Consider the following 25,846-nt stretch of genomic DNA (forward strand, 5'->3'; position numbering starts at 1 on the left):
AAGATGTATGATGCTCTGAATTTAAAACTGAATGGGGAGGACAGTGGTCCTTTTCTTTTCTCTGTGCTAGAAGTCGTAGCAGAGGCAAATGCAATGCGGCTGTCGGAGGTATAACAGAGATATTTGGGGTGTGAGTTAATATGTCAGATTTTTTTTTTGAATTGGAAGCGTCGCCAGAAGGCCCAGAAGGATTTTTGCAGCAAAGCTGGCAGTGTCGCTGAATAACTTTGCCAAAATTCTAAAGCAGCGAAAGTCATACCGTGTGACTCAGCAGAACGAACAGAACCAAAGTATCTAAGCTTCATAACATTAAAAGATCAGCCACCTGTCGCAACTAGTTGAGAAAAAGCGCTGCCTCTGAGAAAAAAAAACAGTGGTATTATGTTTGCAGACAAAGCATTGCTTGGAAATAGACCAGCAAGTGGGATCCCTGGAGCTAATTACTAGCTGCACCATGATTGTCTTTGAAAAGCAGGTGGGCAGAACAATGGCAGGTCCAGACAAAAGAGGAGAACAAAAGGCCAGCCCTGTTTAATAAAAGAGGGCATTAAGTGACTTAACCAGTGAGAGCATGTTCTGTGTGTGTGTTGTGTGTTCTGTATGTTTTGGTGTTGTCTAACTACCCTTAAAGGTCACTGATTGAGTTATGCAATTCTAAATTGTGCTCAAACCTCGGACTTTCACACAAATCCTCAATTTATCTGTTTGTGGAACATCTGTTTCAAAATGGTCAATCATCCACGTTTAATCTAAATGAATAGTTATGCAAGATTGTAATTCATATCTTAGACTGTAGTTGTCAGTACAGCACACTAAGCTATTTCTTTTTTTCTAGAGATTCTGAGCTCTTGACCAAATTCATGGTGAACGAAATATCTTTGGGTTTTGAAGATTTGGTCAAATAATACTTGCTTTATCATAAAAAAGCACTTTAGTTTTCATTCGATTAATAAACAAAGCAAGTGCTTGGTTAATAAATAATGGTATTTTTATTTTATAAATGGGAGTTTTCTAGCTATAATCGGGGTCAAATCACTCAAACGATCATTTTACTCTTTAGGTTTGCTTTACAAAATAAACAATGTTTGTTGTCACAAGTCACCATCATTTTCTGTACTGCCTCTTTGTGACCCACTATTGTGCTGGCATTGAAAGAAGATCTGCACAAAGCTGTTGATACACTGCGCCATTAAGATCAAATAAGACAATGTAATGAGGCAGAAAGAGGATAGAGGCTCCCATGTGTGACTATTGCAAACCATAGATATGAGTCCTGTCGACTGATTCATCCTGGCCTATAAACCAATTATTTAGTCTGGAACTGTCCAGAAACATAACTTTAATGACCCCATCCAGTCAGTGCTCTTGCATATTCAGGGTAAGGCAATAAAATGGATCGGTGGAAACTGTTTTGGGTGAGGAGAAGAGGGGAGAGATGGTTTGTTTAGCCCATGTGATGCCGTGCTATCTTTGAATATGGGCTTTTGGTAGAGGCATTGACACATATGCCTTTAGAACTTTGAATTGGTTGAAGCATATTAACCCTTCCAAACAAAATTGACATAGACATTGCCCATGGTGAACATTCTGGCGACCATGGTAAATAACACTAGCTCTGGAGGATTAATGTGAAACATGCATCCTCCTTTCAGAGTGCTGTACCAATACATTAGTCCATGTTGTGCTATTAGTGATATGGCAGCAGACATCATTTTCTGGGATGAGTTCATCTTAAATTGCATATGTATCAAACTGCTTTCACTCACATCTGCTATATGTTTCGTTTTGTCATCTAACCATGGACCATATACATCTTAACATGCATTGAGTGATCAGGAACACGTGCGCACAATGTTAAGTTGTTAAGCTGTTTCAAAGTGTCAATTTAGCTGCTTCCTGCTGAGCCTTCTAGACTATTAATATTCGATTACAAACCCCGTGATTTTCCCTTGCTCACAGCTATAAGAGCTGCTTATGACTGACAAATAACAAAATAACTAATGAAAGCAGTCATTATGTGGAAAGGTACATTTCAATTGATCTCTTGTGCTGCCCATTTTATCTGATGATAATGCCGGTCCTAGTGATCATACATTATCTGACCCCAGCCATTACTAAAACCGCCATGAGAGGCAATGAAGCTTTTAAACTGTGTAAAATAGCTTTCTCCGTGTGTGTGTGAGTGTGCATGGAAAACAAGAGAGAGAGAAGAAGAGGGAAAAAGATAATGTGTCAATGTGACAATGTATTCTCGTCAAGTGTTACCCAAAATACACCCCATGTGCTTTTCAGGCCCACCAGGATGCTGCAGCGGTGCTCAGTGACCCTCGAAGTCTCCCCATATTTCCTCCCACACATTTTTTTACAGCAAACTGTGTGCACGCACTCCGGAGTGCACACTATATATTCAAGGGCACAGGGGAGTTCTAGGTGACAGGGCACGCTAGGTGGATCTCTGTAGGTGTTCTGCTGCAGCGATGGCCAGTATATGTCAGGGTCAGAAACCTGTCAGTAGAGTGAGCAACATCAAGCGTTTGAAGGCTAAAAAGAGTCGGTTTCCCACAGGGTTGACACACACCTGTCAGCAAGGTGCTGTGCCTATGAATCCATAGCTGGCCAACATCTGATGGACCGGAGTCAAACGTGATGGATCACCTGCTACTTCCTCTTAGCAGCTTCACGGAAGAAGATGAATAGCATGTCAGCAAGGGGTAGAAATGGGCAGCAATGGGACTTCAGAAGCGCTCAGCAATGACAGGCAAAGCAAATCTAAGTAATAATGCAACATATCCTCGGATGAATTTCCAATTATCCACAAAACACAGCGCATGAATGATGAGCTCCTTGGGCCAATCATAAAAAACTGCGGTATCCTCCTCAAACAGATCAATGCAATATAGAGGTTGTTTTAACACAGACTTGGGTGGAACAATATTCATAAAGTTTTTCATAAACCTGTCAACTACATCTTATTTACTCCACAAGATGGATGCAGAAACAGACTGAGGACGTTCTATTTGCTTCCTTCTTGATGTCATTCACATAAAAAAGAAAACATCTTACAGTAACCAACAGTGTACAAGAGCAGCTCCATTCATGTGGGGAAACATGTGATTACGAGTCTGTGGCACCAGAGCATCGATGAGGAGGATCAATAGTGACAGATGAGCGCGGTGGAGTGACTTCTGCCTCTGAGAGGCGATGTCATGTCCAACCATCGTCAAAAAGACTGACAGGCTATACGGATGTCAGAGTATTTATGACTCACACCTAGTGCAAATGCTTGTGGACTGTCCCGCACTCTAAACGGTGAATCCTGGGTCCAACATGATGACCACGTCACATGGAAAAGGAAACGTTCAGGTGTGAAGTTGTAGATGCTCATATTTTGAGGAAATTTATTGTACACGACCAGCGTAGGGACGGGCAACTGAACACAGACATTTCAAAGCTGTGTCAAGATTCCAAAGAGATTTAGGGGCAAGGCACTTATTTTGAAACATGACACAGGAAAGACTTGATAGAAGCTCACAAGACGCAAGTCACGGTGTCTTAAACGTGAAGATCCCATTCCTTATGACGAGCATGGTTGGCTGAAAAGACGTCTCCGTGAGAAGAGTTGCGTAAACTCAGACATAGGGGTCTTTACTCACGTTCATCATCACAAAATGTACCTGCACTACATGTTGAGAGTTCAAAAAACTTCAAGAAGACGTGATACAGCAATCAAGATGTATACATGTCCAAATAATGTGACTAAGGTCAGAATTTTCAACTTGTCCTAATTCCATAATTACCTATTTTAAGTATGACCTCATTCAGGTTAAGGTAATGGCAGTGTCTTATTCAGACTACTGCCTTAATCTAGGTAATATCTGAATATTGCTCTCCCTGTATATATAATCACTGCTCAACATTTCTGATTTGAGTACATCAAACCCACTTGTGTCCACTCCCTTTTCATGAAAAGCAGTTTTTAGACCTTCACCTTGGGCTTTGCTTGAATTGGGCCTTTTTTCTGATGTTTAATTTGGAATGATTTAGCAAACAAATTGGGTAATTTATCAGATATCACAGCTCAATACATTAAGTTCAGCCCCTCTCAGTCGGGTGTCATCAACTTTCTCATCAAATGGTATTTTGATTTGTACAATTTGTAATGTGTGATGGTAAAACCATCATGGTGTCTGTTAAGGTTTGATCAAATATTAAATATTAAGTTTTAGTGGGACTTTTCAGTTATATGTCAACACAAAGTCTGTTACAGGTGATTGGCAGATTGTTGCTTTAACCTTCAATTCTCTCTTGAAACAAGCCTTTTACACATCTTAGATATAAGAAAGAATCAAATCCAAATTGTAATAATTCTGTTTTGAGCGATAATATCTTAGTAGACCTCTTGAAGAAACTCAAAATAAACAGACACTACTGATCTGTTTGCACTGCTGAGGATTGATAGTGCAGAGCCACATGTAATACAACAGCAATGCTCATTTCCAGCAGGTGAAACAGCTGTGTCACAGCATTCCCTCCTTTAGAACCACATGAAATAGTGTGAGCGGGGCGCTGAACACATTCTCACAATGAAACCAGAGGCTGGACTTGGTTGCATTTAGAAATGTCAGGTAATCTGTCTTTCAGAGATGAAAAGGCAGCCGTTGGGGATACTCTTGTTTCCTCTAAAGAAATCAATGGAGGAGGTGGTTTTATTTGATAGAAAACAGGGAAGGAGAAACAGGTTTGTGCTAAAAATACATGAGTTGTAGAAATAGCGAGGGGGAAAACATTGATTGGTTCTTAGAATGAACAAGGTAGCTAAATGGATAGTTAGTTGTACAATAAAATGCACTGAAAAGACTGAATAAAAACCTGGAAAATTAAAAAGGAAGTGTGACCGCGACAGAGATCTGCACCCATCGCAGTTAAGTCGCCTGTGTCTGACTGTTGCAAAGAGCTGGTCGCTAGTTTATTCAATTTTTATTAATATTGAATTTATTGCGAGTCCAATCAAACCATAATCAGTAATGTAAAGTCCATTCATTAAATGGTTCGCAAGATACCGCATGTGTGAATGGTAAATATAGGAGCCTACAGTAAAATTAGTCAGTACATGTTTAACTTGTTAACAAAACTAGACCAAAGGCTTTCTTTGTACTTTTGTCACTGGAACAAAAATAAAAACTGTGTATCTATCCACAATCTGATCTCCAAAACTATATTTTTTGTGCCTTTACTTTATGTGCCCCTTAACTTGACTTCCTTTTATTTTATTTTATTTTCTTTCCTCTCCTCTCCCTCCTATCGTCTCAAAGAATGGCTATTGTGTGGTGTGGCAGGCCGGAGGAGATTTGATATATTTCCTCGGCTCACCCAGGCCGAGGGACCGACAGCCTGGATTGTTCTGTATCCATGATAAATGCCCCATAAACAGATGCTCTAAGCCCATTAAATGTGCTAACTGTAGATCCACACCGGGCCAGGGATAAAAAGGAAGGCTAGGTAATCATAGAGTGAGCCTCTGTACTCGTTTACACATAAAAGCTGTGGCAGGATAAGACCGGTGAGTCAAGCAAGAGTAAGACAAATGATCCTTTCATGCTTAATCCCTTAATGTGGCCAAAAACAGTATTAGGCTACATAATGTATAGAAACTCAAAATTCATAATGGGTTAATTACCTGGTTATGTTACAATAGACATTTATTGCAGCTAATCTCATTAAGCTACCTGAGAGGAGGAATCATTTGAAGACTCATAGGGCGATGCTGCCTCATCATGCCTTTATCACCACTTTGAGTATGATGCCGTTAACACACCTATCTTAGGCTGTCTGAACCAGCACTGAATCTGTATATCACACACAGTGGCCCTGGAGACAGAGCGTGCTACCCAAAAAGGTGAGTGTCGTCTGTCCCTATCACTCTGGCTTTCTACCGCCTTCAATAGGAGACCTTTAGGATGGCTGACCGGCAGCTCCAGGGTAACAGAGCTAAAAACAAGCAGATAAATCAGATCCTAGTCTACAGTGCTCCTCCAAGCGCCCATCACTCACATATATAGACAGCAACCGCTGCAAATTTAGGCCGATCTGAACTCCGGTAGGTGGGTGGTGATGGAGGGCGTGGGAGGGTTTAGTGTGTATGTATTTATGGACCAGAGAAGACATACAAGCCTTTAGGTCTGTACATTTATTGACAGTTTTCCAGCTACATGAGGCCTGAGTGGAGCAATAAAGTGAGGCCTAAACAACATGCAAAACCATGGAGGAGATATTTCAACCAGCAAAATCATTGAGCTCAGCTAAAATAAAGAACATGCTTTAAATTCTGCTGGGGTGTTCAAAACAATCTTAGGAGCATCAATATTTGACTACGATGCAACAGGCAGGACTACATCCAATATCAATGTTTTGATACATTATTTAAACCTTGCTTTAATGTCTGCATATGGCAACAGTATCAGGGTTAATGCTGGGGACATATTGTTATTATAGCAAATAAACTATGGTTAATAAATGGTTAGGGTACGGGAAGGAATGTAGTTGAGTAAAATTGAAATACAAAGATCAGTTTCTGGCTAAAAATCAAAGACTTTTTGAATTATTGGTGTAAGGACAATGACAATTGTAACTGGAAAATAAAATAATTAACTGCACCTAAATGATTATGCTTTATTGAGTGTTGTCTAAAAACCATATTACTAGGTTAAACAACTGCTTAAACAATAATTTAAAAAAATCCTATATAGAGTTGCTTGTCTTGAGCTTATTACAGCTGACACTGAATACAAGGTGAGGAGAACTCTGCACAGGTCACCAGTCACACTGCTCCAAATATAATATTGTCAAAAAAAAAAAAAGGCTGTGCAAGAAGCTCTTTATTTTGCCGTCCCTTGGGTCAAGGGAGACTGAGCTGGATTGGATCCACTCAAATCTATTTTGCTGAAGTCACTTGTTGAAAAGTGACTTCAGTGATAAGTTAAAAACACAAACTATTCCTGGCAAAAGTTAAAATCACAGACTATTCCTGGCAACAGCACAGAATAGGTAAAAACTTGCTGCTTTTTTCCATTAGGTTTATTGAATACTTTTTCAGTGTCTTCGCCATTAGTTGTTATTGAGGATTTAGAGACAGAATTAATGACCAACGATTTAAAGAGAAGTGTAAAGCTGCTGTAAGACATGCACTACATCAACCCAATACATCTTCCTTACATTTTCCAAAGAGCATGAAAAAAAGATATAAGGGCTGTCAGTGTTGATGCGTGGGAAACAAAACCCTGTGATTTCCTCTGCAGAAGTTATATCCTGCCTCCTGGTTGCTCTACTTAAGAGCCACTCTTCAACTGAATGCTCTGGACATTTCCCTGTCGTGACTTGGACAATCTCCTGTTGCATTCTTCCTAAGTGAAAGGCAAATTTTAGCAGACATTTCAGAAAATGGCCGTGGCACGTCTGAGATTTAGCTGAGCTATGCTGGAGACAGCAAACATAGCCCTGAGCGGCTATGGCACTTTCGAAAATGACTAGCTGGCCCAGAGGTCTTTGTAGCCAGGTTTTTATTTTCAAGTGTAGCGTCTTCACAACCAACAAAAGGCTGACTCAGATGACTTCACTGAAGGACATTTATCCGACTTTACACAGCTTCTTCTGGAGATGAATATGATCAAAACTTAAACAAGGAAAATAAAAAAATAAAACAGCCCTAACATTTTGCGACCCTGCGTTTTCGAAATATGGTTCAGTAATGTACGTGGGTTTTTGTTGCTACACCTCTGCTCTTAGTCTCTATGCCAGAACACCAACTATTAATCTGCTTTCCATATAATGATTGTTGATGCAAAAGCATTTGTGACTAGACATTTTATAGAAACAGGTAAGTATTATACTCGTTATCTAAACTCTCTTAGCCTTCCTATGGTCTTAGAAAGATGCAGCTTATCCACCCTGTAACAAGGAAAAGGTGAAGTACACCCTGGTGAGGTCAGCATCTATCAACAGCTCAAAATACTGCACAGAATAAAGAAATCAAAACCAAGAGATGGACATGCACAACAGCCCACGGACAAGTTTGCCTTCCTTCCTTCTGTTTGCAGCCTTGACTGACATCATGCTGGAGTAAGTTGGTCTTTAGAAAGCCGAATTACCATCTCCCACAGGCCCTATCACTGCTGTGCAGGGACCTGAGCCTGCAGTTGATGTGTGCTCACAGACAGTCCGAATTAAGCTGTTCAACTCACCAGCGAAGGTAAAAATCCCATCAGCAAATCCTTAAAAGGTCGGCGCAAAATGGATTTAATGGAAGATATTGATCAGTATTGAAGAGGCTCCAGTAGATCTTAAATTAATAATTTTTTTTACTTTGGTCGACAGACAGAACAAGTCGTCAACAGCCTCTGTATAACACTGTAGCCAGCATTGTTCTGTTCTATACAAATATCCATTTCTTTAAGAACTCTTCTTAGTAGTTCCCTCATCCTCCTCTACCTCTGTGGGTTGTCATCAGCAAGATCAACCTACTCCATGTTTATACTGTCACTGTGTGTGTGTGTGGGGGGGGGGGGGGGGGGAATTGACTCATGTGCTGCACAGAGCTTCATGGCAGACTCATTGGTCAACTTGGAGAGAAACCGAGCACCTGTCAATGAAAATGCAGTCCAGACTCTCAGGATAGAGTTTTTTTTACCGCATGACTGTTTTGATACAAACATTCACCTGCTTGCCAAAAGGTAAATCTCAGACATTAAGCGCTTGGCGGGTGTTAACTTTGGATCCTGCTCACAGATGTGCCATATCACCAGTCACAGGTGCAGTCAGGGCGCTTGTCATTCATCTCAGCCAATGCATGTATTCATTGCCATCCTCTCTCCCTCTCAGGTCAGTGCTTCTAATCATCATCACCACAACGGGACTCCAGCGCGAGGGGGATCTGGGCTATCTGGCAGCTCCATTTGTCAAACCGGCGGCCCTCATGGCAATTGGGCACCTGACAAAAGCTTAAAGGCGCATTTTTCCGCGAGGCGTCCCCGGTGAGCCACCGCCTGTGACTGCTCCAAACGTCCATCTGTGTGTGTATATGTGTGTGTCTGTGTGTATGTGTCTCTGTGTGTGTGTGCAGGAGAGAAGGAGGGGGAGAAAAAAGTGCGACGGTGTGAGCCGGTTCAGAAGCGCTGTCTTATTAAATTATCTCTCCGCCTTTTACAGCAAAGCCCCCACCCTTCTCTTTCCATCTCGCTTCCAGGCTAAACATTTGTCTTTCCACTCATGGGTGAATTTGTATTCCATTGAGATGGGTTACTGGTGGTGGACTGATGGCTGGGGAGGGGTGAGGGGGGGGGGGCTATGGGTGCAAAGTCCGCATTCAGGCTCGCTGTTTTCCATCTCACTGCTTGGTTACAGCACTCCACATGCAGAGTGGCTTAAACATGGTCTGTAATTTATGCAGTTCACCACATGCAAGTATTGACCAATTATTATTCCTAACTATTTAGCATTTGCACAACATTTGTCAATGAGGCTTAACGTTTATTTAAATATAACATATATTACTGATTCTTGGTGCATTTTTATTAAATGTATTTGTTCCTTTATTTGTGTTATTATATTTCACTGCTCACACGTTTCAGGGATGAAAAGTGTCGGGCCACTTCCTGTCCGATAGAAACCTTGTGTTCTCCTTCAGCATCATCACCTGCTGCGAGAGCTGCGTCTTGATTGGTCAGGTGACTGTTGGTTTAGCAACACTCCATTAAGTTGACACAGCGACTCCAATCAGGAGGTGCACCACTTTGCCTTTAATCTGTTTGACAGCTGAGGAGCTATAATCAATGGAGCTATTTACATAATGTGCAGGCTGCAAAAAAAGAAACGAAAAAAAAAACAAATGATACCAACTGTTCTCACATTTTAACTGCTGTGGGGGTAAGAAGGAGTCTTTCAGCGACGTGGTGACGCTGAAGATGAAGCCCAATAATAAAGTGATTTTGAATGAAACTTTGCATTTTTATCACAGTCCTTTCTGGAGTCAACATTTCTGTACTTAACTCCTTAGGTTTATAAGAATTTACAAGTTAAACTTCACACCTCATCACACCAGGCATTCATGCAGCAGAGCTCCCTCCGTCATGCCTCTCAATCACTACCTTATAGTGCCATTCCCTGTACACACATTTTGTTTAGAGTTTGTGTGTTTTTATATAGAGGTATTCATTACTATATGCTGATATTTTGATCAGATCTCTTTTCTAAAAAGAACACCTGATGCATCTCACGAGACTGCCTCCTAAATAAGAATTAGTATGGCACCGAGGAGAGCACATAACAGTCCCCTGAAATTCAATCAAACTGGACCCAATTGCATCACACACCGTCAGAGCATGTTGGATGTTTTCCCTATATCTAAGAAATCCCAGAAAATGTCAAAGAAAACAACCTTTCTCACAATGTAAAAAGAAAGTGAAATAAAAAATTTCCAGGATCCGTTCCCCTTGATCCGGATACGCAGCGATATTTGATGGATTCTTCCTTGTGGCAAATCACATCTATCCATTAATGTTTTTTGAAGTTCTCCCAGTAGCTTTTATGTAGGGATGCAGCGATATGGACATTCTTGGTTAGGATTAAGATTAAGATGAATTTATTAGCCCCAAACACATGCACAGACATGCACAGGCACACTCATGCAGGTAGGGAAATTTAACCTCTCTTTAAAAATATTTCAGCCCTTTATAACTCTTATTTTTTAATCTACAAATTCAATCAGATTTATGAAAAAATCTTTAGTTAAACTAAACTTTATTTAAAGGACACCTATTATGCCCATTTTAGCACAAGTTGATATGGTCCCTTGGTGTCTTAATGAAATGTCTGCAGCATATTTTGGTTAAGGATAATTTAAAACCGCACCCTTTTTACCCTGTCTAAAACAGCCCTCATCAGATTGACCTGTTTGGAGTAGCCCCCATGGGTGAACACGTAACCTCCTTGGATATTATGAGTTTAACAAATATGTCACAGCTCTTATCCATTGTTACCAGCACTGACCTTAGGACATAGGCACAAAATGTTGAAGTATGAAGTGGAAATGACGAGTTTGATTTTTAAGTTACAGTTGTCGTAAATCCAAAATATGGGATTGACCACAACTCTTATTTGTTTTATTACATCTCAACATGCGCACAGTGTTGAGGTGAGAGAGGAAAAAACTCCCCAGGGTAACTTTAATTACTCTGCTGGTTACATTTTTTTATCTATATCTGTTTGACGGAAAAATGTAAGCATTTGATTAAACGCTCAAACTGCCATGTCCTCGTTGGAAAGAGACCAAATTCTGTCACCCTGCTGTTTAGAGTACAACGGTATGGAGGAAACGTGTGGTTTGAAAAGAATATATTGTGTTAAAAATGAGAGCTGATGTCTAAAACCTAATTTAGTTCATTTCATCCCATGCCCCCCTGTCAACCCCCTTCTCTCTGGTTTCTCCAATTTTAAGGATGACAAGTACCTCTTATAGTTTTGGGAAGAGCAGTAAAATGTTGTCACAGATAATTAAACCAGCCAGCCAGTAACCTTCTGAAAAAACAATATCTGAGATTCTCCGAGGCTGCAGATCTGCTGACATTTAGACTGTTTGTAAAACTGCCTACCCTTTTCAAGCACCATGAAATCCACGGTCAACGCGCACACTCTCCAACTGCACTTCCTTTTCTTAGCATATATGACAGAATGAAATAGCAGCGTCCAGAGCTAGAGCAGAAAATTGAATGAAAATGACAGAAACTCAGTGGAAACCTTTTAGAATTAGCCAGGGAAAGAGCAGCATATCAATCCAAAATGATATCAACGGCACTTTCAGGAGTTTTATAGCATAAATCACTTTTTTTTTTTAAACCTGTTTGTCACAGCTGATGATTTGTAACAGCAGGCTTTATTAAAGAATTGCACCTTGCGTGGAATTCAATATAGGCAGGAAATAATGTTCAAGCTGTCCATATATTTTACAGAAAAAGAGGAAAGGCATACAAATATCAGTGTTATTATTTATGGTAAATTTTGTGTCAATCGTTTTCTATTTATTCCCCTCCCTCATACAAATAATAATATCTGCTTTAATGTCTAACCCAATTACTGAATTGTAGCGGTTCCTCTAAGAGTGAAAAATGAGATTCTGCAGCAACAAAAGCATGTTTCACTAAATGAAAAAAAACAGCACTTGCATTATTCATTTATAATTATGCAGTGTGTTTCATCATATGTGATCTCTCTTTATTGCAGTGCGGCTGTGACCATGTGAATGGTCCTTCCCGGAGGTAGAATAATTTACTAATGGCCTCCATTTGCTGCCTTTTCAATAATAATAATGAGCTTGTAAACAAACACAAAGCCATAAAAACAACTCTAGCACTTTCCATGTTCTCCATTTACTGGAACCTATGTTATCAAATATTCATAGGTTTCTATGGTAGAAAATTGTGAAGAGGCATCACGTTTCTCATGCCACACAATGGGCCGAGGTCAGGCAGAGATGTCAGAGCCTCTCCTCATAGCCCCAGCCCGAGGCACAGTGTCTATAAGTAGACTCTCGCACTGTTGACTTCTTGTAGATTCTGTGCATCCATTAAGTTACTGTATGTGTTAATGTACTCAGTGACTTTCAAAAATCGAAAAAGTACTTGCGATGAATAGTTAAATAAATAAACAGTGGAACTGTGCAATCCCTTATTTAGTTGCAAAAAATTAAATAAATAGATGTTTTCTCAGATTTCTTTTAGAGGAGGGAGTCCCTGTGGAAATTTATACAAGATTTAAATACATATTCTTTATATATAACATTTTTGTTTCCTATTTTTATATTGTCTACATCTATGCACAAATGCACCACAGCTAATTCCTTGCATGTATAAACAAATGTGTAGCCAAATGTCTCTGGTGATTGAGCAGAACTGGAGGCGATAACATTTCTCTTTGAATGAGAGTGTTTAGAAATGCAGGGGAGCCACAGAGTGATGGTCCTCAAGGAATTTACCGTAGACTTGGCAGCTGGTTGTTGACACACCGCCAGTCGAACACACACGGAAACTGTACAGTAAACAAAACCGCTCAAAAGGGCGCTGGGGAGCGGCGGCTCTTAAAATGCATATTCATATCATGTGCTCAGGCACCGCGACACAGACCCAGGTCTAAACTTTTTTCTGTGGAGACCTGCTTGCATCTTCACATCAGCTTGGACAGAGTCAGCCCGGTTGACTTTGTTCACTATTTAAATCTTCAGACGGGTACTTGGCACTGAAACTCAAGTCAAGACTACAATGGAGTGCAAAACACCAGATTTCCACATTAGACTGCCGTTTCACATCGGCTTCACAATCATCTACACAACACACTCCACACTCATTTTTGCATGCTTAAGGAAATTAGATCACTTTCTACAACCGCTCAAAACAGAAGACTGGTTCAGGAGAGTTGTAGAATTATCCATTAGATGAAAACATTAATGAAAATCTATTTCAGCAATGGTCCTATATTGATGAAATAAAACCTGTGCACTCGGAGGGAAATTATTTTCACTGAAAAGTTGAGATTTTAATTGAACGTTTTTACTACCATCTCCTGGAGGACTATGCTTAATAACTTAGAGAAATGATTAAAGGCATCCAAATTAGATGAAGATTGGCAACATTACATGTTGCTAGGCAGTTAACCAAGCATGTTGCTCATGTTGGTTAATTTAGTTAATTCCTGTCCCAATTCATGCATTCACGAACTGTAATGTTTCAGTTACGTTCATTTTGCAGCAGCGGCCTTGTACCGGGCGTATCACCCAAACGCATATCCTCCGACCTCACTCTCCCGCTGCCTAACGTTACATGTTAACAAGAAAACCCAAACACTAATCCGATAGTTCTTAGGACACGGACAGGATTTGAAGTTTACTTTGTGTTTCACTTGAGAGTTTATGAGACACATTGAAATAAAGTCCAACGTTTTTGCGCAAGCAGTTCACCTGCCACATAAACACAAGAGGAAACATGAAAGATCTACTAAAAAAAACTAAAGTCATCTCCCTTTAAGAGCTGCAGGAGGTAGAATAATAATAAAACATCTATATTTATGCTTATAAAAGAAGATTCCTGTTGTATTGTCTCAATTTATGACTAAGCAAGTGGCAACAATCCCAACAGAACACAGAGCCTTGGCCATAATCATCATGGCATCAAACACAAAGAGGACTTTTTGAAAAGCAAGTGCTATTTATCCCTCTGAGTGTGAAGCAGAGAGCGACACTGGAATTTAAAAGCACCCGTTTGGACTAGACACAGGGGAAATGCCTAAACTGTTATTGAGCCTATGATAGTCTTGGCAACCCTGATAAAGGCATCCGAATGTGCTGAGGCAAATTATCTGGCCCATAATCAGCAGAGCCTGCAGAGGCCTGAGCTGGAACTGCAGCACTATCCCCTCACAGAAATGAAGACGCATGAAAAAAGCACACAAACATGGAATCAGGCCTGCGCTGAGATTGCACACATAATGTCAAATATCAGATCATAGACGGGTGCATTTAGTCCTGGGAACATTTCCTCATTCAAGGCGAAGCACGTCAAACGCTGAAATAACTGGATAACAGCGAATCTGGTGAGGTCTTTGCCTTGAACCCCCTCCATATTCCTGTCTCAACACATTCTCACATTTCCGATGCTTGATCTGCTGTTGCCGCATTTATTTCATTTTTTTGAAGGCTTCTGCAAAAGCAGGGCAGCCCCAGCTGACTAATCAAAATGCTGGCAGCACCCAAAGAGAGGCCGGGAAGCTTAGAAAACAAACACCCGCAGTAAATCAAAAGTGATTTGAGAGGTTGATCACAGATGGTGCGACCGACGAGTGCTCCTACAAATGTGGCGTGTCCCCCGTGACTCACGCATTTTCCCGAGCTGCTGTCTACACCTCTCTAAAATGGGATGTATCACATTATGAATGCAAATCAAAAACATGGCTTGAGACCACTACTGGAGGTTTATGCACTAACTGACAGGTAAGGAGATGGATTGGCAGACAAACATAATCACGGGAAACTTAAAAGACGGAGCATGGAATTAAATCCAATGAAGAACACTCGCAACAACTTTATTTAAACTCTTCCTTTTGTTCCATTTACTTTGGATTCTAGTGAATTCATGTTAAAGCCTTTGTTAAAGTATGAAAAGGGAGGGTAAACTTTCTGTATCTTATCACACACACAGACACACACACACACACACGCACACAAGCGCACGCACACGCACTCGCACACACACACACACACACGTGTACTCACCCCACTGTAAAGGAGCTAGCTGTAGGTGCTCCAGGACCAGCTGGTTGAGGACTCCCTCCACGCTGGCCTCTCCACGGCGCCGCAGAGAGGGGTGGTACTGGTCAAGGACTTTTAGCATTTCGAGGGAATAATCAACATGGGAAACTCTTCACAAAAATACACGACAAAAGTACATTGTTCTGTACTTATAAAAGAATGCATTGTTAAATGCTAATAAAACCTTTAACGGGAGCATCGTGTGTGCAGATTTTCTCTTTTTCAACCGTTTTGTAGTGTTTTGTTGTTCCAGCACACATCAACATTTGTTTTTTTATAGATGTGTGTGTGCGTTTGTGTGCGTGTGTAGAGCTGTACCTAAAACATTCATCCATGGATGTTAGTAAGGATTCAGTGTGTTGATGTTCCCTGAGTTACACAAACATTAGAAAGAGCAAAACTAAGAGCCTTCGTCACTTCAGTCATAGAAACATTAGATGGTTGTTATAGTAGTTGAACTACTAAGCAAACACAAAATGGAAGCATCAGAGTGGAATAAAGAGAAAATATAGTTTATCAAGACTGAGGTATAGCACTTATTACTGCATCACAAATCTTTGTGTTGTGCATTCATTTAGATGCCAAAGGTGACCAATGGCGAGCATGTTTCCGTAACCTGACTAGAGCGCCAGCATTAAAACGATCGCGGGGGAGGCTATCAATGTATGAATGCGGCATCAAAACAAATATGACTGTCAGAGAGCAATTACCCAGATAATGTGTGATGATAAGGACAACGCTGATCATTTACACAGCTGACATTTGGAATAATGGGTGAGACGAGCAGCGCCCAGAGCAACCAACCTGTGTCTATTAACCTTTGAGGGAGAGTACAGTACACATGCAGAGAGGGATAGAGAGAGGGGGGAGGGGCATTTACAGATAAAACATACTGTGCTGAGAGGTGCTTCTGCCTTGCAGGCTGGATCATTTCCAAACCCAGAGTCTGAATCATAATAAACCACATTGCAACTGCTTTGTCTTCCTAATGAACAATGGCTTTGATCAGCCGAAGCAAGGACACGCGGAGCTTCTAATTCAAGGCTTCAGCAGGACTGTTGAGTAACAGGAGCACCGAGCGGCTTGTCCATCACCGGCCTGAGCTACTGGTTTTCTGCTGCATCTCACAGTGAAGCTGTCAGCTACAACGTGTACGAGTTTTCACACATGCTTGCTAACATATTCCTCACATACCAATATGGGTGAATGAAATATTAATCACACCGTACATTCTGGCAGCACCGTGGCTACAGTAAGATGTCTCCACTGTGGAGTGGATTGCTATGAAATAAGCGGCAGATATTCAAGGTCACTAGAGGATAAATTCTCATGACTTTGCTGATCCCCTGACTTGTCGTCCACCATAAGGTCAAAATCCAACCGTACCTGAGACCATATTTGTGACTACAGGCTTTATAAAAATATATATATGGACGATGAGTCTCCACTATCCAGAACTGAACCCTCCCAGCTCGTGCATTTGGAGCCAGTGCAGTAGCAATCGGTGATGGATCTGCAGTATTGCGATGCAGCTGATACAAGCACTCGACCTATCAGGAGTCAGACTCAGTTTTAAACACCAAATAAGAACCAAGATCTATCTGTATGATCAAATAATGGCGGAGGCATGAATAATGACTCATACAGCAGCCGGCCGGCCACCAGTGGGTGATCCAGATGCTTTGGCTTCACTGTGCATTCATGTCATCCATATTTCTATACAGTCATTGGTTATATTACCAATTAATAAATACATAATAAAACAATCCAATTCCAATCAGCCATAAGGTCCACTGGGGGTTCGGTGCTACAGGACGTTGTGAACATATATTAACGTGACAAGGTATGTAATTACAGTGCTAACTGCTAAACATCAACATGTACCAGTGTAAACCAGTATATTTCCAGAGTCTGCCACAGAGCTGAGAAATCCTAAAACAGCTGTCTCTGTATGGGTGATCAACCTCAATCATTTTAAGTTTGGCACTTTTCAGTTTGTTGGATCAGAGCGCTTCCCGAAAAAGGAGCTAAGGGATGGCATTTTGTACATTAACACAAAACTTCCCTGCAGAGTTTCTTTTTAAATATATATGCCACCAAAGTCTTAGATTAAACAGCCATTTTTGTTGGTTATTTGTGATTGGCGACAGCTCCTGAGCTCTGTAAGCAACCTTCAAGTCACAATTGAGTTGTAGTAAAAAACACAGAGCCCATGAGCAGGCAGGAGGGCACGCAGGCATATAGCCTTTTTCACAAATTACCTGCGGGTAAAATCCGGAGAATTGGCTCCAGAGTTTACCCACAGTTCTCCTCTCAAACGCAGCGGGAGATTCTCTGCACAGATGCGTTCACAACAGCATCGAATCCTCTGCATTATACAGGCGAGAGGTGAGGCAGACAGAGGCAGGAAGCAACGTATTAACTCCGCTGCAGAGATCACACGATTTTCTTGACAACACACAGACACCGGTGTCGGCTCTTATCGCCACAAACTCTCTTGACATCTGTGTCGGCCTCTTGACACCGCTTTGGAAAATGTTGGAAAAACAAAACTCTGCTCTGCTAGCTACGAAATCTTATCATAAGTCATATTAATAATAATCAACTGTGAAGGAGATATTAGTGCTGGTTAAGACAGCTTTGAGAAATCAAATGAACTTCTTCTTCGAAAGAATCACAAACTAAGCAGTGACTTCCTCAAGGGGAGGTCATGCATATATAGCCCCCCTCCCCCCCTTGTTCCTATTATTCTCCTCAGAGCTTGCACTATGGCAGTCATTTCCAATGAGGGAGTCACTACAACTAACGCTATCTACAAAACAGGATAATACTGTAGGGAGTGGACCTTATAAATTGCAAATTAAAGTGACTGTTACTTTGCTCAAGGCCAAGCGAGTGCTTCGGAGTGTGACATGCACTGTAATCAAATCTTTTTATTTCTCTTGTGTTCCGTTTTGTAAAGAGAGAATCCAGCCTGAAGCACAAATTACACAGCACTGCTACGTTGACTGTCGACAGCCGAGGCCCTATCTGCAGCCAGAGAAGTGTCTTCCTGTGCAGCAGACGATAGCATCGAGACTTAACTTGATAACATCATGTGGCAATTTTGGTGTCAGTCCATTGACCATGAATTTGGAGTTGACTCAATAGTTCTATTTTAAAATGAGTTTGGATCTGTAGACGAGACTCGCATCTGTGATTGAGATATGGATCCTTTGATGAAGGTTACAAGACTGCCATTTAATTGTCCTCTTTTTGTTTTCTTTGGTTTGTTCCAGCGTCTACTGAGCAGCTACAGGATCCGTCTGTTGATAGAGAAATCTCAACAGAGTCTGACAATATTCCGCTTAGCTTCAAAAGAAACTTTAAATTCACACATTCCTATCATTCCATTTCTTTCCAAGTCAGACAAAAACGATCAAACAGGCCAATTGAGGCTGTTTGTTGTATTATTCATTTTTGCTGCAGGAGCCCGATCAAACCTGCTGCTGGGAATACATTTGTATGCAATGTTTCTTCTTTCATTCCTGCCTACATGCTGCCAAGTGCACTTGCAGATAAAACAATACACATAATGATGGGAGTGTTTACGCCTTCATAAAGAGGAAAAAAATACAATGGCAACTTCAGTAGCTCGGAGATTGGATTCATCATTAATTGCACACCATGCTTCCCAACAATCTGACAGGCAGTTCTTAAATCTCTAAATATGTGCACCGGTACCTGCCAACTGATATATGAGCTGGTATGAGCTGATACAAGGTAGGATGATTTGTGATGAGCAGCGGCTTGTTTTTGTCAGGAACATGTAATGAAGTTCATGACCTTTACCAGAATCTTGGCTTCAGGAACCTTAATTTTGTATTTTCTCAATACCACACTGATCCTTGCTCAGGAGTTTTTCATGAATTACAACTTTTCAATGGCCCAGGGCTTCAGAGTGTGAGTCACTGACTAAACAGCCCTATTCTATAACATTCATATTGGGCATTTTCCCACCTGAAATGACTACCAGCATCAGTAACTTCAGGCGCAGTATTCAACACCAGTTTGAGTTCAGTTCTTGCCGCAAACATCATATCATCTGAGTCGACTGCAATCCTGCAAATCATTTTGTTGTTCAATGCTCTCTCAACTTTCTCCAATTCGTCTCCAACTATCCCAGTGAAATGGATTATCACACTGAAATCAAACCCAACCCTGATTAATTTCGAACACCTCTTTTGGTTGGAGACAAATTTGGTCATTGCTCAAAGGAACTTTTCGCTGCTATATAATTTAGTTCGGACAAAATTTTAAAAACTGAAGGTCCAGTTCAATCTAGGTAAGTGTGGAAGTGCCCAATGGATCACTAACTGTACATTGGTCTTGTTTTTAATAGGTGCATTTAAGACTGTAAAGCTTGTGTGCTTTAACAAAGTAGAGTGCCTTGATTTGTTTGGGGAATTCATTCCCTCTCTAGTGCAGCAGTGATAGGACCTTAGGAAAGTTTGTATTGTTGCAATATTTCATAATCGGTCATGTAATTTTTTATTGGTGAGTAGATAATGAGGGAATTTTATTTTTTGGTGAACTATCCCTTAAATGTCTCATTTCTCTTATTATTAGATTGTTCGGTTTTCATTATCCTGGTTTCCAATTTTGTTTTTTCTCCATTACGTGAACTCTTACACACACACACACACACACACACACACGCACACGCACGCACGCACGCACGCACGCACGCACGCACGCACGCACGCACGCACGCACACACACACACACACACACACATTGCTTCACAGTGTCAGAGTGGCCAGTACTCCACCATACGTTTTCCCATCTGTCCCGGAAAGAGAACTAGTTCCCTGTTGGCCAGAGGGCCTCCAGATGTTGCATCCAGATGTTCTGTATCTCTGATCTGACTGAAAATATGTAAAAGATGCAACATTGATGAAATCTGCTTCACCACTGAGAACTTGTGGACATCATCACCTATGCCTGTTACAGGAGACACAGTACCAAGGACACTTACCTACGAATATGAACTTTAAACGTCTCTGTCTACTTTCTAATCTGCAATGATCTGTTCAAGCTGCTTCCTTTACTATGATCCTCCTTTACATGGAGCCAATGAAAGGATATGATGCTCCAACAGATGCCCAGCTTGCTGTTGATCTGGCAGCCCTGGGCGTGCTGCCGCTCCTCCTCCAGCTGTTTGGGGTTAGTGAAGCGAGCCGTCTCCTGGTCCGGCTGTGGCAGACTCTCAAAGTCAAACTTGTCAACCTGGATGGCCATTCTGCAACAAGAGATGGGAACAGCACTTAGACACACACACACACACACACCAATTCAGCTTATGTAACTGCTCACTGGCCAAAAGGAAATGCCACAGTATCCGCTTTGTGACACTGGGAATGACCCTTGCATAACTGGCATTTTAAACTGTATGCACAAGTTAAGTTAATGAAGGTTGAATTCACTGACTTTCAAAGGCTCACATTTGTAAATTCAAAACTGCTGTTACAGTTGTTAGCGACAACTGTAACTTTGGTGATTTTCAAGTATCCTAAAATCAGCGATTTAAGTGCAAGAGTATTTTTGTTGTCAATATACTGTTTGCTATTTCTCAATAAAGAGTAAAACATCTTAACAAATATGGAAAAACATTTGGTTCATCTGAGTCCAAAGACAAACATTTCAAAGAGTGAAAGGCAGCAAATTATTTATTATCAACTCTGTACTGTGCCATTTAATCCCCCTGAGATTTTAACTCAGGACTTTCCACTATTTCAGTCACTAAGGAAGCAGTGAAGATGAGGAAAAGCAAGTGAGTTTGCTAACTAGTTGCTAGCTTCAGCATTGGTAAGTTTGTATAAAGGTCTTTAGTTCACACATTGGATTGAGAAAATGTATTCATACCAATATCTCTTTTAGGATGACAGTGTAAACAATATTACTCTCGTAGGGGGGCATTTCTATTCAGAAAGAGGAGGGATGAAGAGTCGGGACAGCTTATTGGTGGTCAATGTAAATAATGCATGTTGTCTTTCTATTTACTTTGCCTTGTGAGAAAATTCACAGAATCTACTGGATTCTAACAGACTATATGCATTGACAGTAGCAATAATCCTTGATGGATCACAGAGGCCTATGCTCATCGTCGTCTCCGAAATATTTCTGAGGGGAACCTTGCTCACATTTCTGCCATATGACAAACAATGCAGGCTGATTTGTGTGGCTTGGCAGGTGATAAATTATTTATCTAGTCTGAGCAAACACCCTTAGGCCCAAGCTCCCCCCTCTGTACTGAGGGTGTTTCGAAGTTATTTATTAACAAGAGCCAGAGAGTGCGTAGCCCGAGGTTGCACCGAGTGCCACATCCAGGATTCACAGGGTAGGTGCAGCAAACTAGGCTCAGGCCATTAAAATGACCCCAAAGCCCAACTCTAATCACTATCGTAGCGTTCAGGCCCTGCATTCGATAAAGAAAATGTCAATCAGATGTGCTCTATCTCTGACAGACTTGATAAATCTATTTAGAGTTAAATGCAAATGAAGGCAGTAGATGGTGGTGTGATATCTTGATGGAAAAGAGGAGAGTAATATAGGACGAGAAGGTCAACACTTGATGTATCCTGGAAGAAACCTGACAACTGCTCAAAAACAATAAAATGCCAAAACACTGTTATAAACCAGCAAGCATTAAAGCACAATTGTGGCTTTTTTTTATTTATTTATGAGCAGCAAGAAACACTGAACAAACCGGTGACACATTACTGTTGCTGTATAAGCAAAGAGTTGTCAATTTACAAATGTAAAGTCCTTTTATTGGAAGGACATTCATGGCTTTTTTGGTGATATATGTTTGACTATGTTCACCAGCTAGTCACTAACATTTTCTATCCACTACCACCTGCTGACGTATTTTACCCACAGTTTTAGCTAAAAACAGCTGCGGCTTAACATGGCCCCAAGGGGGTGTGAAAGACTGAGACAAAACAGAGGAGTTTCGGGCGAAAAACCAAAACAAGCAACGCTACTTTGAAATATGCTACAGAGGTCACATTATTGTTGATCGCCAAGGTGGGTTAACAAGCTTATTTATCAAACTATGCTGCAAAAAGTATGTACAATTGGCTTCTTGTAGCGAAGCTGTGCAGTTCTCTTCAGCTCGACAGAGCTTTGTAGTTTCTTTTAGGTCATTGTTTGCAAATTCTGCTCACACAGTAACCCCCATTTCATGCAGCAGCAGCAGAACCGGTTCTCAGCAGTCAATCAAACCTTAGACAGCCAAAGTTAGAAAAAAAATGTAACTAAAAATCCACATCTCAAGAGCTGGTGGAGATTGAGTGAGTCTGTGAAGGAGGGTTTCTTGGCCTTAAAGTAGCATACAATCCTCCAACTTATCTAAAAACCTAAGGTCACAAAGCTTGGAGATATGTATTGAATATAGACTGCACAATGTGTTATAGACACAACAGATGAGCACTTCATAGGGGTGAGAGATAGGTCTCATGCCCCTTACTCATGTCACAGTGAGTGATAGAGCTTTGCCTCAATTGTTTAACTGGCAGAAAGACACCATCAGCATTATCTTCACACCAGGAGACCTGAGCAAAAGAAGGTCTGACCTGGAGTCAATTTTTTTCCACACACTCAACACCCTTATCATTCCCTAGAGAAATGACCCAACGTGACTGAGAGATTGGCAGCTTACTGCAAGTTACCTGGATCACCATCTCCACAAGAGACCGGCTCACTATAAAATGGTTTATATATAAAAAGCAGCGTCTTAGACAGGAACCATGCTGACCAGTGGAAGCGATTTCGTCATGAGCAAATTCTTGTTTAGTGCAAGTGTTTATGTTTTTCATTCTGTTTGATAGGCAGAAGACAGGGGAGCAATGTATTGATCAGTAGGCTCACCATGGGTTTGAGTTCTTAGGCTGCGATGGCTCCCTAGGGAGTCATTTTTCCTGAGAGAGTCGTAGAGGCAGCACAGTCAGATTGGCTGCACTGGCTCTGTTGTGGTTTTTAACTCAGCTCTAAAGCGATTCATTACCACATGAACAGATATTATACCAACGTGGTACCAATCGTAAATCACCTATCTATAAATAACAAAAAGAGCTGTCTGTGACTCGCATAACTGGAGAACCATTCATCTTATGACTTCACACTTGGTATTGGTATTTTTAAACGTTGAATAAAAAGGGAGATTAACGTTCTTGGAGCTGGGATCAACACAACTGATGTTGTTGATCAAGACAACGGGCATGGTCGCGATCTTGGGAACAACAACTGATTTGAAATAAAACAGGTGACCAGCTCTCTGTGCAGCAGCGGTGGAGCAGCGCTATGGTTCTGCCGACTGAGTAACGCAGCCGAACTTTTATATGCTATGGCTCAATTACTACAGTTTCAGAAAGATAAAACTGCAATCTTCATCACAGGCAAAACAAACAACCCATTCCAACAGGTGAGCATAGAACAGGCACAGCATTAGTCTTTATATAATGAGTGATTTGGTTCCAAATGTCTGATTGTGTCTGAATTTGATTTGTTTGGTCATTTTCTTGTCACAATAGCCAGCACAAAAGTTTAGTAGTGGCCTGGTACCTCACCTGTCTTACATGAAGTATTGCACATTGTTACTGGCATTACACCACGAGGAACAAAAATCACTTGTGAGTCTTGGCGAGTCTAGACACACACATGCAGACACATCAAAGTGAGGAAGAAGAGAGAAGGCAATGCAATTAGCATGTCACAGCCTTTACAAGAAAGCAGTACACATATTAAATAATAATTAGGACTTCAAGACAAAGACGAAAGCGAAGCCCCTGGTCTTGCAGCGCCAGACTCAACTACATCTGCCTTTGAAGATTAGTGGCACAAGGCTTTTGTCACCGAGTGAAGTCCCACCTTCAAATGGACACTGCTTTTCATTCAGTCATCTTCAAAAGCACACATTAACTGCCAAGGCTAAAAATATGATGTTCCAACAATGCAAATGGCCTCTAAACTGGAAGGCGATGGCTGGCCAGGCCTGAGACTGGTTTTCTCTGGAAAGGTAATTAGTAACAGCCATACACCAGAGTTTCACTTCAAATTGGAGGTAATATGAAAGAGGGAACGTCTTTGAGGAAATAAAACATTCAGCATTACAGCAGTGATGAGCATGCACAACTTCATGTTAAACTGGCACAATACAGACTTTTCTCATTTATAACTGCATTTATTTTGTGAAATTTGAGTTGTCCTTGTATCTTTTTGAGCAGCTGAATCCTAATCCTTTTCGCTTCTGTGCTAAACATAAAACAGACTAAAAAGGAAAATAACAGACTTGCAAACAAAGAGGCCAAGAAAGGCTACAGAGCAAAACAGTAGCTGTACAGAAATCTGAGCCAATTCTGTTCTCTCACACTTGGATTTGAAAATTATGTGACATAGGTTATATCTAAGGATGCACCAATATGGAAATTCTTGGCCGATACCCATATTTAAAACAACAATTTAGCTGATACCAATATTTGTTTGTATTGTTTCTGTTTTATTCATTCACCCTTTTGTGCAAGGAAAAAAATGAAATCATTATTTAAAACACTATTTTAAATTATTTCAGCCCTTTTTTCACTCTTATCTTTTAATGAGCACAAATTCATTCAGATATATGAAACAATCTTTAGTTTAACTAAACTTTATTCAATGTAACCTTCTGTTAAAGAAGACATCCAGCCAAATAGCCTTTATAACTTTCAATCACCACGTTACTACCTACTCAATGACAGAAAATGTACTTTCTGTACTAACAGTAACAAAGTACACCAATACAAATATTATATTTGTTAAATTAAATAACAGCCCAATGAAAACATTTTGTATTTTGGTATTGCAGCTGTCCCTCAGAACGCCGCCACGCCCCCCACTGTCAACAGTCCACTCCAGGGCAGGGGGCCGTGTCGGCGTGAGTGGCTCCGACCTTCGTATTTTTTCTATATGTGGCGCTCGGGATAAAAACTTTGGACACCCCTGCAGTAGAGTGTCTGCATTAATATTATGATAATGATGCTTATTATTGATATTATTTTTTAAATAAATTAGATTTCTTGAGTAATGACAGCTCATCACTGTCATTAGACAATATCATTTTTTCTTTCCTTTGTCATTTTCAAGAAAGAAAAATCTAGAGACTGTTTGAACCACTTTGTGATACAATTCAAATAAAAGCATGATAATATTGAGTGTAAGTAAGTCAATGGCGGTTATCACTGCAACAAAGACCATATCTAACCCCTAAGCACTAAAAGCTCTAAAAGAGCTTTTTACTAAGGCAGAAGAGCATTAACAGGCCACTACCACTCCCACCATCTTCTTTTTCCATTAATTTGACTGCAGAGTCTTTCAAGGATTAGGCCATATCTGGAGACTAATCTAACCTATTACAAGGCTTTAATAATAACCTGTGTGTTGAGCTGGGGCCACCATGGAACGCCTCTAGGCCTAATTCCCAGT

The 25,846-nt window shown here is 40.8% G+C and overlaps 1 protein-coding gene across 3 annotated transcripts in view; it reads right to left on the reverse strand.

Annotated features, from left to right (window-relative positions):
- The window catches only part of trappc9 (trafficking protein particle complex subunit 9), a 196,876-nt gene that overhangs the window by 48,555 nt on the left and 122,475 nt on the right, over positions 1–25,846 (reverse strand). For all 3 annotated transcript variants that reach the window (XM_062409866.1, XM_062409865.1, XM_062409868.1), the window contains 2 exons: positions 20,474–20,627; positions 15,311–15,401 (listed from right to left, as the gene is read on the reverse strand). In XM_062409866.1, coding sequence (XP_062265850.1) covers positions 15,311–15,401; positions 20,474–20,627 — 245 coding nt within the window. The remainder of the gene's footprint in view (positions 1–15,310; positions 15,402–20,473; positions 20,628–25,846) is intronic.

The sequence above is a fragment of the Platichthys flesus genome, chromosome 17 (genome assembly GCF_949316205.1).
Source record: "Platichthys flesus chromosome 17, fPlaFle2.1, whole genome shotgun sequence".
In the NCBI taxonomy this organism is placed as follows: Eukaryota; Metazoa; Chordata; class Actinopteri; order Pleuronectiformes; family Pleuronectidae; genus Platichthys; species Platichthys flesus.